This window comes from Brassica rapa, chromosome A05, assembly GCF_000309985.2.
Source record: "Brassica rapa cultivar Chiifu-401-42 chromosome A05, CAAS_Brap_v3.01, whole genome shotgun sequence".
Classification (NCBI taxonomy): domain Eukaryota; kingdom Viridiplantae; phylum Streptophyta; class Magnoliopsida; order Brassicales; family Brassicaceae; genus Brassica; species Brassica rapa.
The window spans coordinates 8532420-8549072 of record NC_024799.2 but is presented as its reverse complement, the minus strand read 5'-3'; the positions used below and the strand labels follow the sequence as shown (position 1 = coordinate 8549072).

Below are 16653 nucleotides of genomic sequence, written 5' to 3'. Positions count from 1 at the left end.
ATTCAGAAGACTTTGCTAGATGTGTTCTCCATCAAGTAGACTTCTTTAGAAGTCTTCTAACTTTTCTTTGTTAAGAAAAAAAACCGGAACAATCCTAAAGAAGACTTCTCGAGACTCGGATAAACATGTTAGTTTTGCAATTGACCGAAATTTGTCAGAAATTTAACTTTTTATAGAAGACTTATCGGGGAAGACTTCACTTTACCTTCGGAAGACTTTGTAAGATTTCAGAAAGCTTCATTAGATTTCAGAAAACTTAGGAAGACTTTAGAAAACTTCGGAAGACTTCCAGTAAGTCTTCCAAAGTCTGACTCAGATCTGAAAAACATGCATATTAAAAAACGTTCAGATGGCATCAAAACAGATAAAAACTCCAAAAATAAATTTTGGTATTCTTAAATAATATATTGAACAATCACATTATGTTGAATCTACAAATTGTTTTAGAATCTAAAATATAAAACACACAAAATTTACATGATTCTGTAACACCGTATTCTTCAAAATAAAATAATAAGTAACAATCTCTAAAAATTTCTATAATGTATAATGATATATGCTATATATATAATCTAAATGTATAATGATATATGCTATATGTATAATGTATAATGATTTTATACATATCGCATATATCAATAACAAAAATGTATACCACTTTGATGTATTCAAAAATATTTTTTCTCATGTTATTGAATCAAATTTTCAAAATATTATACCACTTTGATGTATTCAGAATATTTTTTTCTTTTGTTGCATTTCAAAAAATTATACTTTAGCATCTATGATTTTATCTTTTGAAAATTTTGGAATATTATCATTTCAATTGGAAAATTAAACAACTACTTTTGAATTTAGAAAGTTATATCGCTTTTGATTTTTTTTGTCACAAACTAATGCATTATATTTTCTCAGCATATTTTGTTATAACTCAAAATAAAACAAAATTTATAGTTAAAGTTGATTTATTATTAGTATCTTTTATGAATTATTTATATTTCAAATTTTTCAAATAGCATATTTTATAAATAAAACTTTAACTAAAGGTTAGTTACATACTATTATATTTGTATATAATCAATTTTAGATGGTATATTGTTGTGATTTTTAAAATAAATAAATATACAATATATTGGTAGATATAAAATTTTGACATTTGTTAACAATTTTTTTGTATAAAAATAATATATAACTTACGAATTTTAATTATTTAAACAGTGATTCATATTTAAATGAAATTAAGTTTTAAAAATATTTTAATTTATCAATTTAACATATTTTCATATTTCATTCATATATTTATTTTATTTTAATACAATAGACTACAATTAAAGTTTATATAAAAATATCATATATTTTGTATAATAAACTTTTATTTGTAAGTAATTATAATAATATATAATACTAGTTACTACATTAATAAATGAATTAATTTGAAAAAATATTTAATTTTTTCGTAAGATTTATTTAGATATTTTTCTCAAACAGATTTTGTTATAACTAAAAGTAAAATTTATATTTACATTTAAAAATGATTTATTATTAATATCTTTATAATTATTAATTTTTGAGAAATGTTATATATTTAATAGATTAATGTAAATAATCAAATGAATGTAATTGATGATATTGACGTATTACAACTTTTTATGATAGATACAAATTTTACTTCTCTTTTTAATAAAAAAGATAAGAAGAAATAATAGGACAAAAATATTTCTAGAAAACTGAAATACCTAAATCAAATTTAAGTAATACTTTCTCATTTTATACTTATCAACAAAATATTTGAACATATATATATATATATATACACTTTAATAAAACACTTGATTGTTTCAGTTCTAAATTGGTATATATTATAATATATGTGTCTATCAATTTTTAAAACATAATAAGTTTACGGTATTTTCTTCATTGAATTGGTTGTTTCAAACTTTCACATGTATTTGTATCTTCTTCTATATATATATTTTTGGATTATTATTTCATTATTAAAATCGTAACTATATATATAACGATTAGTAAAATACTATTTTATTGTCATATCCAAAGATACTGTAACATTTCACAAATTTAGAAAGTTTTTTAAAAATTAAACTTTTCGTTTTATAGATTTATATTGTCGAGTAAATAATTAAACATTTAGTTTTTGTTTAATTTTTAAAATAAACTATATAATTTAAAATTTGTTTTCATTGGTTTAAGGTAGTAAAGATTAATCATTGTTAAATAATTTTATTTTTTTGTTTAAAAAAATATTTATAATTTTAAAAGTTAACATCGATAAATATTTAAATAATTAACATATGGAGGTATGGTATTAAAATATTAAATTATATATATTTAATTTATATTATCTATAAATCAATAGATCATTTATTGTTTAAATCTAATTATTGATAGCCCAATAAAAATTTATGGTAGACCCAAAATTTAAATGATAAAATTAGAGATTACATGTAAGATGACTTTCTAGGAATAAGTCCATTTAAAAAAAAAAACACACATGAATCAAGGTTGTGACTTCTGTTTTAATATATAAGCTATATATAATAAATTATTCATATTAATTTGTACAAAATATGTAAAATAATAGTTTTCAGATTTTATTTGAAACATAAAAAATCATATAATTTCCTTCCTCTAAGATAAAATAAAAATAAAATCATTTTTGTGAGAAATGAAAGAAGTCATTCTTAGCTACATAAAAGGTCACAAGAATAACAACCACAAAACCCTGATCTAATACCAACCTTCATTAAATAGGACAAAGAAACATTGGTATAAATGGATCGTATCTAATGCAAAGGTTGTCGAATCATCAAACTAACTATGGAAAAGAAAAAATTTCTGGAGAGAGACGACCTCGAGACAACGTCCATGGAGCCGCTTAGCCCAATGTCACAGATGCTAAGTTCGCCAAATTTGTTCATTGTGATAACTTTTGGGTTTAAAACTAAATGCAACCCATCGGCCTTTGTTGAAGGCTTCAAGACCACACTGATCAATGCTCCCAGATTTTCTAGCAAAATGGTAAAACAAATTACATTCACGCATGCATATGTGCACACACGAACTGGGAATGTGTAAGAAGTATATTATTATTATGTATAATAACTAAAAGTCTTCAATAAACGATAGGAATTTTATATGATCCACTTAATTTGGTTAGGTAGAAACTGATTAATTATTTCTATTATTTTTAGTTTCTACTTTGGATTCTGTTTTATTTTCTTAAGTACTATTTACTTCATGATTATATAAACGGTGTAAATACAAAAATAAGTATATCTATTTTTCAATAACAAAATACACTCTTCAGAAAAACCCAAAAATAATATAAACATTGATAGTATTTTTTTTTATAATCCAACAAAATCATCACTATATATATTCTTCTTTTGGAAATAAGTATTACATATTCAAATCCATACAAAAGATGAAAAGATATTATACAAACATAAATGAAAAAAACATACACCTTATGTTTTTGAAAAAAATATCTTAGATCAACGCAAAAAAAAACTATATTAAGGTCTTTGATACTATAGTCACAAATGTGAACTGTTTATGTATTCTTAAATTCACTTTGCTTGAATTCCATTGTTAATGTCTAGGTATATATTCTTCTAAATCATGATGATCTATATAATTCCTTTGGTTCACTCAATATGTGTAAACATAAAATTTTAATTTGTTCGTAAACAGTTTAAATTAAAATTTTCATAAATTACTTAATTACAAGTTACTTAATTTGATCTGTTTTCATAAATTAAAATTTTCAGGTTATTAACTATAAGAAAAATGGAGAACCGGTCTGGATTCCTGTAAGCATCCGAATAGAAGATCATGTAACTGTTCCGGATCTTGATTACCCCAATATCGAAAATCCTGATCAGTTCCTAGAAGACTATACTTCAAGAATTGCTAATATTCCAATGGACATGTCTAAACCCCTTTGGGAACTCCATTTACTCAACATAAAGACATCAAATGCAGAATCTGTGCTTCTAGCAAAAATACATCATTCAGTTGGTGATGGAATGTCTCTTATGTCTCTTTTGCTTGCTTGTTCAAGAAAAACATCAGACCCTAGCGCACTAATTTCTAATACCTCGGCCACAAAAAAACCTGTTAAATCCATGATTTCGGCATGGTGGTTGATTGCTGGACTTTGGTTTATGATAAGAGTCACCTTCACCACTCTTGTTGAGTTTTTCAAGTTAATGCTTACAACATGTTTCTTGCGGGATACCAAAAATCCTCTAATGGGAAACCCCGATGATGGAATTCAATCTTGGAAGGTTATCCATCGGATAATAAGTTTTGATGATGTCAAATTAGTGAAGAACACAATGAACATGGTATATATTTATTGTTGTATTGATTTATATTAATAGTTGATATCGTCTTCTTACACTAACAACTTCATTACGTGAATATTATCATGCAGAAGGTGAATGATGTTCTTCTTGGAATGACCCAAGCAGGTCTTTCAAGATATTTGACTACAAAATATGGTAAATTCAAAGTTCTCTTACCATAATATTGTTATCAAACCTACCATTTACTTGATACCAAGTTTTGCAATAGTATATGATTGAATATGGATAAAGATGTAACAAACAAAACATAAAAAGTTCAAAATAATTGCCTACTGAATATGATTTGTACTATAAAATTTTAAGATATTTTTATTTTGAGATATACTCTATCTTATTATTTTTAAAAGATAATAATTTTCAAATAAAATAGTAATAGTGGTAATTTTATAATAATTTAATTTGTTAATGATATTTATATAATCACTACGAAAATAAATATGATCTACATATAAAAATATGAAAAAACTAAAATTATTATATAAGTTTTCTTAACCCACTTAATATGTTATCTTTATAATATTATTTAAAAAATCAGTTTTATTTGTGTCTCTCTTACCTTAATTATAACATAGATCAATTACAAATTTATCCTTAATAATTATATTTTCTAACATAATAATTACCATTATTAAAGAATATATTTTCTTTCTTTTTCTTAATTAATTTTAGTTACGTTTTTGTTAATTTTAATTTCCTTTTAAACTTTTATTAAAATCACATAAATAATAAAAACAAAATATCTATAAAATATATAAATTTTCCGTATAAGAATTTAAATTTTATTTTTCTTCATATTTGCATAATGCAACATAAATAAGAAAACGAAAATATCTATTTTTAAATACATATAGTTGTATATATAAACCAAATTTTACAGAATAGTTTAGATATTTATTTTTAAACAATAAAATAATATTATTACCATATATATAAATTTGGTTGATAAAATTATTCTAAATAGCATTAGCATATTATGAAATTGTAGAAAAGTTAAAACATACTGCCTCTATGTCGGAAAATATTATTTTCTTATCAAAATTTAATATGTGTAAACACACATAAATACGCATCTTTGGAAAATAGATGCACAGAGTATATATTTTAAAATATAAAATGAGAACCAAAATATATACAAGAAAAATAATCTGTTTGTAGTTAAACTAGAACAAAAATAGTGGTGTTTCATTTAGATGAATATATACAGCTCAATATCTCAAATAATGAGTAGCTGAATGGATCCAAATTCTTATACTAAAAATAGAGGCCTAATTAAGACATTAACATATTTTTATTTAGAGTAATTCTATTTAATTTTTATGTATATGAATTACAAACGACTCAAAACTAATGAATACGTGATTAAAAGCTATTAAGATTTAGGTTTTGTAAATATTTATATGCATTCATGAAATTTAAAATATTTTTGGTTATATTCACTTATGCAATTTCAGATCGACAATATTTTCCTATTTTTTTTCCAAATTAACGTATATCAAATTATACATGATCTAACCAAAATATATTATAAATCCAAGACACTGAACTAAACTAAATGCAAGAAAAACAGTTAATATAATTTCAGCTCATTTGGAACAATGAAACAAGTCTGGTCTAACTCTAAGGAATAAATGCAATCCAATATTAACAAAAGAATAACTGAACCGATAAGAGTTTTTTACAAGGAAAGTCACATATATATTTGAAATATTGTATTTATTTTTATACATATAAATTACATTATAAAACACTTAAACACTAATAAAACTGAAAACAAAATATTAATCATTTGTAATAATATATATATATATATATCCGTGAATGAGAACATAAGAGTTACCTAGTGTAAACGTATACTAGGAGATTTTAATCCCAGTTTCAAATATCAACAGAAACTCATATACTTTATATTTTTCATAATGTTAGGTTTTCTACTAGATAAGAGAGTCTTGTTAATACATTTTTCTACAACAGTTCTAAAATCTGATAATCATTGACAGATGGATATACAATGTCCCAGAAGAAAAAAATCTTGGAAAAAATCCGTTTTCGTGGAGCTGTAGCTATAAACCTCAGACCAGCAACGAATATAGAGGTGATAATCAATATATATAATTATACAATCAAACGAAATTGTATTTTTTTTAACTAATTAACTAGAGTGTAAATTTTTAATAAAATGTGAAAATGTAGGATTTGGCTAATATGATGACGAAGGGATCAAAGTGTAGGTGGGGAAACTTCATAGGAACTATTATATTTCCATTATGGATAAAATCAGAGAAGGATCCTTTGGAGTACGTACGACGAGCCAAAGCTACTATGGATAGGAAGAAAATATCACTAGAAGCATTCCTTTTTTATGGAATCATTAAATTCACCTTGAATTTTTTTGGGGGAAAGGTGAGATACCAAACGTATATATGATCTATTCAATCCAAAATTATATTAATTATTGTGCATATTACATTATTACTAATTTTGATTGTGATAAAATAATAGGCAGTAGAAGCTTTTGGAAAGAGGATATTTGGTAACACATCATTAGCATTTTCAAATGTGAAAGGTCCCGACGAAGAAATAAGTTTATTTGGCCATCCAATCTCTTATGTCGCAGGAAGTGCATTAGTTGGATCACAGGTGAGTGTATTTTTCTGAAGAATATAGTTATCAACTTATCATGTCTTCTCAAGAATATAAGTTTATTTTTCAGAAACAATTTTCAGTTTTTATAAGATTAATTAATTTATTGTCGTTTGTGGGTGTTACTTGATGTTCAACAAGGCTCTCAATATCCATTTTATAAGCTACGTAAACAAGATTATCATCAATCTAGCTGTGGATACAACGACAATTCCAGATCCTCATCAGTTATGTGATGAAATTGTAGAAGCGCTTAAGATCATCAAATCAGCAGTACAGGAGAAAAGATCTCATAACATGGAGGTGTGAAGCATGTTATTGGATGTTTAGCCCCTGCAGTTCTCCAATATATAATTATGAAGTCTTTTATTTTCGAATAAATTCGTTAATGTTACAAATATTGTGGTGTTAATGTTTATGAATATTGTGGTGATGTCCATTATGGAAAGTCTTTAATATATTTGTTTCCCAAATTTTACTTATTTTTCAAATTAGACTTTGTCTCAAAATTATTGTACTCTTACTATATAAATAATTCATTATATTCATGGAATAATACACACCAATTCATTCTCGTCTCTTCTTTACTTATAATACATTATCAACACGAGTTTACAAGTTTATAATCATTTGAGTTAAGCTTTAGTTGATGATATACATTTATCCTCATTTCAAGATAATCGTTTGATCATTTTGATGAGATCAGGTTAACGTTAATAAGCTAGAGTTTAATCTCGTGATTTTTCCATTTTGAATCATTGTTTCATTCATCAAAATTTATTCATTGTTTGCATGTAATATTAGGACTGTTCTTTAGTAACATTGTTATATCATAGAATATTGTTTACGTATGACTACTGTTTTCAGAAAAGCATATAGCTCATAAATCAATGTTCACAGTTGCGTATAGTTATGAATATTTGTTGAGATGAATTGCATCCTACATTCCTTCAACAAGGCTCATCGAATGAAAACTCGGTTTACAAAGTCTGTTCAACTCAATGCTGCTTGGCATCATGAGCTCGACACACGAGCTCGGCCTGATAACCTCGACTTAACTCGGCGCCATGAGCTTGGTCTGATAGCCCGAAGACTCAGCCCTGTTGCTCAGCCCGTTAAGCTTGACCCAACACATTAGATTAAGCCGACTTAGGGAAAAGAGATGAAGAGGTATATGTATAAAAGGAGGACAAGGAAGACCAGAGGGAGGATCCAGACTAGGACACATAGAGAGTGCCGGCTAGAAATTAGGGTTTTACACTTTCTTAACTCCTTCTCGCCGACTTGTATTTTTCCGGTATACTCCACCGAATGCCGGCTTATTTCTATCTTTTTCATACACATTGTAACACCTCTCTTATCAGATAAATAGAAACGTCTTCGAAATAATCCATAATAAAATTTTGTTTTTCTTATTCAAGACGAGAAAACTCCAATTAAACAGTTGGCACCCATCGTGGAGCTATACAAAGTAGCGTTAATAAGATCAGCATGAATCCTGACTGTTCGATGCTGGGACTGAACCTGGACAGGTAGAAGAGGCACCGACCATGACGGAAATGATGCATCTCATTATGTAACACCTCGCTCAGCAGGAAGAGGCTTACAAGGAGACAAACGAGTGTCTCGCCGCGCTAGCCGCCATCTTCACACCACTAGCTAGCAAAGCCAGCGGTCCAGCGAAGACAAGAAAAAAACTCTTCACCACCACAAATCCTCTGACGACATCGAGTAAACAAAAGACGACATGAACCCTACTACTGGCGGTGTCGTCGGCTAAGAGTCAACAACAAGCCACCAAATCTCCGACCTCCAGCTCTCTGTGCAAGACACCAAAGATTAACTCGTTAACCTTATGGACTAAATCATCCTTCACTATATTCCAGAACTCCTTGTAGATTAGAGCAGTCATTCCATCTGGTCCAAAAACGTTTTCAGGATGCATCGAAAACATGGCTAGTTAGACTTCTAATTCTGGAACATGAGATGTAAATTATCGTTAATTGAATCTGTGATAGTCGTAGTAATATCTGCTAATGCGTTCTCTACCTCTTCTGGATTTTATGATTCAAAAAATCTCCTGAAATAACTATTAGCATCGCTACCAGTCCCTCTTAATCCTTAGTTATATTTCCTGATGCATCAATTAGTCGTGTAATTTCCTGATACCAGTCCCAATTTGATTTTTCGCCAGTCTTTGCTTTGTCGGAAAACTTTTGAGTTCCTATCCCCTCTCTCAACCAGAGAACTCTATTCTTTTTCTTTCAAAATATTTCCTCAGCCTTAAGAGCTTTAGATAGTTTCTTTAATGCCTCTGCTATTTCTTTTGTTGATGCATCATCATTTGAATACATAGCCTCCACTTTTTTTTAGTTCCTCTACTTGCCTCTCTAAATTTATATCATTTTGTCTCCTCCACTGGCTAAAATCTCTGCGGCAACTCGGGATATTGGAAATTATATTTGCATGATGGAAGCTCTGGTGAATTCCATCCCTCTGAAATGACATGTTGGATCTCCTCGCTATTCAACCAGAGCTTATGGAATTTGAACTTTTTTTTAAATTGGTTTCACTAGGAAGTTGGCTAGATCCGGACGATGATCCGATCCCTACATGTGTAAATACTAAACTGAAGAATGTGGAAACTTTTCAAGCAAGGCTTCGCTTCCTACAGCCTGATCAAGATAACATCTAACTGGCAGTAGTCATCTTTTTCGAATCGAAGACATCACATTTCCAGAAAATAAAAACTCTAACATTCCATAATCACTCAGCATCTGCTTGAAAGACAAAAAAAAGCGCTATGTAATTGGTGCATGTCTCCTTCCTTTTCATTATGTCAAGTAATCTCATTAAAATCACTGATCATGAACCAAGATCTATTTCTCAAAGTGGTAAAACGCGTAAGATGTTCCCTCACTTGTTCTTGTCTCTCTAAAAAGGGTCCCCATAAATAAGCATCATAATTTGTTTTATTCATCAATGACTACTTCAATGTCAATCATTCCATTATTCGAAAATAAGACATTTCTTTGAAAATCATCCGTAAAGGTAGTATTGAACTTTCTATTTAGCCAAATGGCTCAACAGTAAAAAAAATTATCAAATCATAAGTCAGCCTGAATGTACTGCAACATCTGTTTCCTAGTATTCATCTTTAGAAGATTTGTGATCTTGGGGCTGTAATCCATGAACCAGAGGCAGCTGATAACGATACTGCAAATGGATAAAATATCGCAGATGATGACAATGTTGTGATTGTTCGAACCAGAACGTTGGATGAATACAACATACCAGATCAGTACTATCATAGGATCTGTGTTGTTTAACAATATCATTATAAAAAATTCAGAGCTTTCAATAAACCAAGATAACCAAAGCAATAAGAAACCCAAAATTTAAAAATTCTGTGAACACAAAGCTAAACATGAAGGAAGAAGATGCAATTAAAATAGTATCCAGAATTGATGTGAAACAGTTTCAGCTGAACTTGGGGAAGTCGTAGACTCGTCCAACACGGGATTCAGAGAGTTTGGATCTTCGAGCAAGTAGGCATAAGTAGCCTCAGTCCAAAATCACAACTCTAGCGCAAGCTGCAACTGGTAACTCTCGTCCATCTGCTGCGCTCAAGTCTTCACAGATGACGACCCCCAACTGAGTGATGTCATCTGAATCTTCAAATCTCCTCCCACGATAAATTAAAAAAGAATGGTAAACATATAAGATTCCCTGGGGTAAAATTGGTTTCATATAGAGTTACAAGGTCTCTCAAGATCAAAGTTTAGGCAAGAACTATAAATTTAACCAACAAAGTTGAGAACTTTACCTTGCATGTCGGCAACTGATGATCTTGGGAACAAGGATGTGTGGAGGCGGTGGCTAAGAGACAATGGCCGCGAAACATATACCAGTGATAAGGTCGAAATGAATAAAAAACAGTGGATATTGGGATTCAATTGAGATAAAGGTTTAGCAAACTCCATCTTCTTCTTCTCCATAGCTTGGTTTCTTCTTCTCCATAGCTTGGAACTCTAAACAGAGACCAAACCAGATTCAAGAAAGATCAAACATTTAGAATCCAGTCAAGAGCTTGGTTTCTAACATGTGGCTCCCATCCCCCAGAACACAATCACTTGAGGTAATCAGCTCTTTGCAAGAACTCAACCTCTAGCTCCAACAAATCTCGGACTCTTTCTCCTCTCAATGATGATGGAGAAGAACCCATCATCAGTGGTTGTGGCTGACGGAGACGAGGCGGAATGGCGACATGAAAACCCGGTGAAAAAGCGAGAAAGATTAGTGAAAGAACGAGAAAGATTAAGAGAGGATCCAGTTCTTCGTTGTCGTCAACAAAACTAGAAGAAAAAAAAAGAAAAAAAATTAGAGTTCATGTATTTAGAAAAATGGTTTTGATCTAAGATATGAGAGAGAATGAAGAATTTAGAGAATGATTAGTTTATATATCTTTGTTTAGTTTGAAAATAGGAAAGTGCATAGTTAGCTTAGTCTAGGGGTATAAGAGACAATCCACATGAAATTTGTGTGTCACATGTGGGACGTGTCTCTAAGTGTAAACTCAAATTGTATACCTTTGAATGAGATGCAGTTTATAATGCAGATTTAATTCAAAACATTTATTTTGCATAATGAACTGTATTTATTGTCTATTCATCTTTTTAAATGCAGATCATTTATATATCGTATAATCTGCATGCAGATTATTGTTACAAGGATATTTATTGATCTGCAAAAAGTAAGGAAAAATGGTGTGAGAAATAGAGAGGACCAATCATGTAGGTTTTATTTTGTTTCCTCCCTATTATTTTTTTATAAATAGTTTATTTATCTCATTTCATTTATTTTCAAACCAAAAACCAAATCTTTCATAATTATTGTTAATATTTTATACCATTTTCTTTTTATATTATAATTTTTAAAAAATATTATTTATGAATATGTAATATACATATGTATTCTATTATTTATATCTTGTTTCTTATAAAATGGTTTAGAAAATATTTATAATTTTAGTTTACATATTATAATCTTTTATATTATAAAGCACAAGTTAATTTACAATTTTAGTATTGACATGTGTCACCAAATATTTTAAACAATTGTTTTCTGTGTTTTTTTCCGAAAACAAATGGGTTAACAAAAATGAATTATGACAATTATTATTTCCCATGATCTCTTTAACTGTTTTTAACTTTTTATGTCCACGATCTCAACTCATCTTGAAATTACATAAATAACTATAATTCCTCTCTTAAAATCACCATCAATGGATAACTTTACTCTTTATTATGTGTAAAAAAACGATAAACATTACATAGGCATACGATTTTTTTTCTGGGTTTGACCTATAAAGATGTCAGAATTAAGATAATTTATGCTCATGGGTAAGTATTGTTTTCTATTGAATTGTGACTTTTTAAGATTTCAATTGACACTCTTCCCAAATTTGCAGATAAAACTGGCGAGGATCATGATTCACTTTCAAAATTTGTAGATAAAACTGGTGACGATCATGATCTACCCTAATCTAGTGCTTCCCAAGTCCATAAATTTTTGCAAATCATGTTTCTAATAGGTGTTCTCTTCTTACCTTCACAAGTTTGATTAATATGTTTAATTGAAGAAAATAGTAATATTGTGTTTAATTGCTAAGATATAATTTTTAAAATGTGTATGCTTTTAATTTTCTAAAAAAATATGTAAAAATATTTAATCATTTTGATAAATATTTTCATATTTTATAAATATCTTAATATTTTTATAAATATTTTATTCAATCATAATAAATAAATTTATATTATATTTTAAGAAAAAGTATATTTTACATCGCTCATATCTTTAGAAATTTTAATATATTTTTTATTAACATTTGTATTAAAAAATAATGTGCTGCTGCATAGCAGGGACCATAATACTAGTTTTATATAATTTATTTGCAATAAGTAGTCAATAGTAAACAAGTAGAGAATAGAAAACATAATCCCCTTTTGTCATTATACAATTGATGTTACCTATTTGGTTTTGGTGATTTGTATCAGCCGCAAAACTTAATTTTATTTTGTGTATATAAAGTCTTAAAATAATTAAAATGAGACGTAATACGTTAACTCTTCAACACCGATGATATATTTAAGAGACCAACATTTGTATTCTTCATTTTATAATCAATAAAGATTGTAGTGTTTCAAAATGTTAAAATCATTTCATAAACAAACATTATTATAAGAACTCACTCCGCACATACGCGCGGATTATCATCTAGTTTGTATTAAAAATAACGTGCTCCTGCATAGCAGGGACCATAATACTAGTTTTATATAATTTATTTGCAATAAGTAGTAATGCATGACTTATATAATCTAAAATATGTATTATTTAACTACATAATCATATAATATTTATCTCATTTACAAAACTCTTTAAAAGTATGATTTAATTCATTTCTTATTTTTACGTAATATTTATTTTAGATGGATTTATTTATAATTAGTGATATACATATATAAGTGTATCCTTTAAAATTATTATTAGTAAGAAAACATGATTAATATTTTTATTTTAATTATTTTAATAAAATGATGCGTATACTTTCATATTATTACTTATACTTATATATTTAACGGTTATTTATAATTGCGTAATATTTTTTCACAATGAAATATCAAACATAATTTGTTTGTCTTTAAACATATATATATATATATGTATGTATTGTTATATTTTAAAAATTTAGATGAAGATTATGCTGATATAATACCATATATAAAATTAACAATATGAGTTTTATTGTAATGAATTTTATATATTTTTCAAAAAATTTACTAGATATTTTTTTTATTTGTCAACATGATGTTTATTTTAAATTTATAACTTGTTTTTTAAATTTTTTTTTTTTAACATTTAGTTAAATACAGCAATTCAATAAATAAGTTTGGTCTCCATCTGTTCTGCATAAGCTAGGTGATCTGAGTTTATTTTGGTTGTTCATTCAGGATTGTAAATCCAACCTACCTGGATAGAACCGAAAAAGTACGAAAAACAGAACCGAAAAAATATCTAAACCGTACCAAAAAGAAATTAAGGATTGTAAATCCAACCTACCTGGACAGAACCGAACCGAACCATGTGTTCAGAGCTGCCCGTTCTTTCAACTTCAAAGTTCAGACTCTTCACCAGATAAACATTTAACTGATAAACCCTAATCCTAAGAAGATGGCGATGGATGGCTCAGATTTCTTTCAGGATGATTGCGATTCGATAGCTGCAGCGATGAAAGACCAAGAGGAGCGGATTCAACTCAAGAGAAGGTTTATATGATTCTCGAATGATTATTAGATCTTGAACCAATCTCCCTATTGATTAGTTCTGTTTTTATAAAATATAGGTGGCTGTTGGGTCTTGATACGCCTAAACCTGAGTTTCTCGAATCTGAGGATCACACTCCAGAAAAGACTGAGTTTCTCGAATCCGAGTGAGTTAGCTGCTGAATTTTTTAATGTCTTAGATTATACAACTATGATGAGCTTTTTTTTGTGTTTTGACAGATGCCTCCCTGAATCTTTGCTCAGGGAAGATGATGTAAAGTCTTGCTCTCTCTCTCTTGATATTTTTCATTGAGATGCCTTTTGACGAATCTTGTTTTTCAGTTATTCTACGAGACAGCAAAGTCGCGTGTAGAAGAAGCATTTGGGTTTCGCAAGAGCCAAGAGGCTCAACGAAAGGAGTCCATGTTGTGCTCTAAAGACGTTGTTAGAAGGCTTAGCATGTATCTTGATTCTTTAACGAATGAAGGTCTCTCTCTCGTTGTAAAGATCATCACTGGAGGCTCTACTTCGTTTGACAAGACTCGGCCCAAAATGAAACAGATTATCAGAGAATCTATCCGCACAGATTTGAGAGAGAGAGACGTTGTTGAGCAGTTGCATCAAGCTCTTGGTGATTCTGAAAACTTCCGGAATGATTCAGCAAAACCCATGTTCCCGTCTCATCGTGATGCTGCGTTGAAGGTACTTGATGAGCTAGATAAGTTGTCGACCCAGACTCTACTTGCAATGAAAAGGAAACTTGAAGGTTCAGTTACGACGATACCTCGGTTGAAACCAAGTAAAACGGGTGAAAAGAAGATGGATCTGATAGACCAAGTGAAGCAAGCTAGCGAGAAGATGCTCTCAGAACTTTCTTCAGGGGATAAACTGCAGGAGCCATTGGCTAAGGCAATGTCATTAGTAGATTTATCACTTAAGTTAAGTCCTGGCTACAACAAAACTAAAGCTCCCACAGATTTTTTCCATTTCTCACCAGAAACAAAGAAGCTGCAGAAGGAGATAGTGAAGGCAGTTTGGTCACTCCGTACGGCCAGGATTGATGCTGCGTTTGAAAGAGTGGGTCTTATCTTGGACCCAGAAGCCCAAATATCGAAAAACAGCTTAAGATCAGCGGTCGAGAGAATGCTGATTGAATATCTGTTTGAGTGCTGTGATATGGATGTCATCCCAAAGTCTTTGACAAACGCTCTTTCATTGGTCAACAAGAGTACGCGGACTGTAGACCATAGAGTATTTCCAGGGGAAGCAGTTGAGGAAGAGACCGAGTGTATATTAAATGTGAGTGCTCAAGTGAAGCAAATAGTTTGGCAATGTATACCAGATTATGAGCTTGATCAGGACTTTGGCGATGCTTATATGGAGGAGCTAGAAGACAGTGATGATGATTACAGTCAAGACGATCCGGATCAAGACGAAGTTGGTGCAGAATGCTCAGTTTTGAATTCGACTGTTTCTTCAGACCAAACAAACCAGCATCATATCAGCTCTTCTCTCGTTATAAGGGACCTGACAGAGAGTATTACAAGAGATCATCCTATGTCTATCTTTGCCACTCCCACGTCCAGTGATTTTAAACCTGTCAGAGATAACCAGATTAGCCCTCGTTCATTGTATTCTGTTGAAAACATAAAGAGTGATGATCATGGTGCGCAGAATCCAATCAGAAGAAAGAACAAGTACCTCGCAGTTCAAGAAATTTGTGACGACGCAAGCTTGGTTGCGTATAACCTAATAGGACGTTTACTAGAGAAATTTGCAGACCAGAAAGGCCTAGACTTAAAAGTGGATCAACGTTCATATCTTAGAGGAGGAGAATCCAGGCTTCAAGAAGATGTAGAAGGTGAGGGTAAAAGCAAACACATTTTCTCCCCGTACATGTTCATTCTATTTGTTTTAATGTCTGTATATATTTCAGTGAGTGAAGAAAAGCAAGCTTTACAGTTTCAAGGGAAGTTAGATGAGTCCATCACACTTTCTGCTGTCCAAGAGATAATACCCTCCCTTGATAAGAGGTATACACATTATTTCCATTTGTTTTTCATTTTTGTAATGATAGTTTCATCTTGCCTGGTAAGCGCGCTGAGTATCTCTGTTTTCAACAGTGTCTTATTGAAATTGAAAGAGTTGTTGGAGTAGCCGCAGTGGAACGCAGAAAGAAAGAATGGAAGTATATTAATGGATTTTAGAAATATGTATCATATTTGTATTGACAAAAACTAAACATTCTTACAATTTTGATTAGATCAAATCATTAAAATATATTTTGCATATCTTTAGTTACT

At 29.8% G+C, this 16653-nt stretch overlaps 2 protein-coding genes across 3 annotated transcripts; both read left to right on the top strand.

Moving 5' to 3' along the window:
- Window positions 1-2781: 2781 nt before the first annotated feature.
- LOC103868062 (O-acyltransferase WSD1) lies at window positions 2782-7581 on the top strand. The gene is made up of 7 exons (XM_009146153.3): window positions 2782-3036; window positions 3789-4367; window positions 4457-4523; window positions 6386-6480; window positions 6579-6788; window positions 6888-7025; window positions 7170-7581. The coding sequence occupies exons 1-7, from the start codon at window positions 2836-2838 to the stop codon at window positions 7335-7337; spliced, it is 1458 nt and encodes a 485-aa protein (XP_009144401.1). The 5' UTR covers window positions 2782-2835; the 3' UTR covers window positions 7338-7581.
- Window positions 7582-7850: 269 nt separating this feature from the next.
- On the top strand, window positions 7851-16643 carry LOC103868061. 2 transcript variants are annotated; one of them, XM_033291285.1, is made up of 6 exons: window positions 7851-14353; window positions 14431-14517; window positions 14615-14624; window positions 14693-16211; window positions 16287-16383; window positions 16474-16643. In XM_033291285.1, the coding sequence occupies exons 1-6, from the start codon at window positions 14259-14261 to the stop codon at window positions 16505-16507; spliced, it is 1842 nt and encodes a 613-aa protein (XP_033147176.1). In that variant the 5' UTR covers window positions 7851-14258; the 3' UTR covers window positions 16508-16643. The 2 variants fall into 2 exon arrangements, with proteins under 2 accessions (XP_033147176.1, XP_009144400.1); XM_009146152.3 differs by having other exon boundaries at window positions 14591-14624.
- Window positions 16644-16653: the final 10 nt, after the last annotated feature.

Excerpts from the sequence above, each read along its gene's own strand:
- LOC103868062 (XM_009146153.3), top strand. The coding sequence starts at position 2,836 with ATGGAAAAGAAAAAATTTCTGGAGAGAGACGACCTCGAGACAACGTCC. Across the intron at positions 4,368-4,456 it reads TGAAGAACACAATGAACATG|AAGGTGAATGATGTTCTTCT; the intron begins GTATATATTTAT and ends ATTATCATGCAG. Across the intron at positions 6,789-6,887 it reads TGAATTTTTTTGGGGGAAAG|GCAGTAGAAGCTTTTGGAAA; the intron begins GTGAGATACCAA and ends ATAAAATAATAG.
- LOC103868061 (XM_009146152.3), top strand. The coding sequence starts at position 14,259 with ATGGCGATGGATGGCTCAGATTTCTTTCAGGATGATTGCGATTCGATA. Across the intron at positions 14,625-14,692 it reads CTTTGCTCAGGGAAGATGAT|TTATTCTACGAGACAGCAAA; the intron begins GTAAAGTCTTGC and ends CTTGTTTTTCAG. Across the intron at positions 16,384-16,473 it reads ATACCCTCCCTTGATAAGAG|TGTCTTATTGAAATTGAAAG; the intron begins GTATACACATTA and ends TGTTTTCAACAG.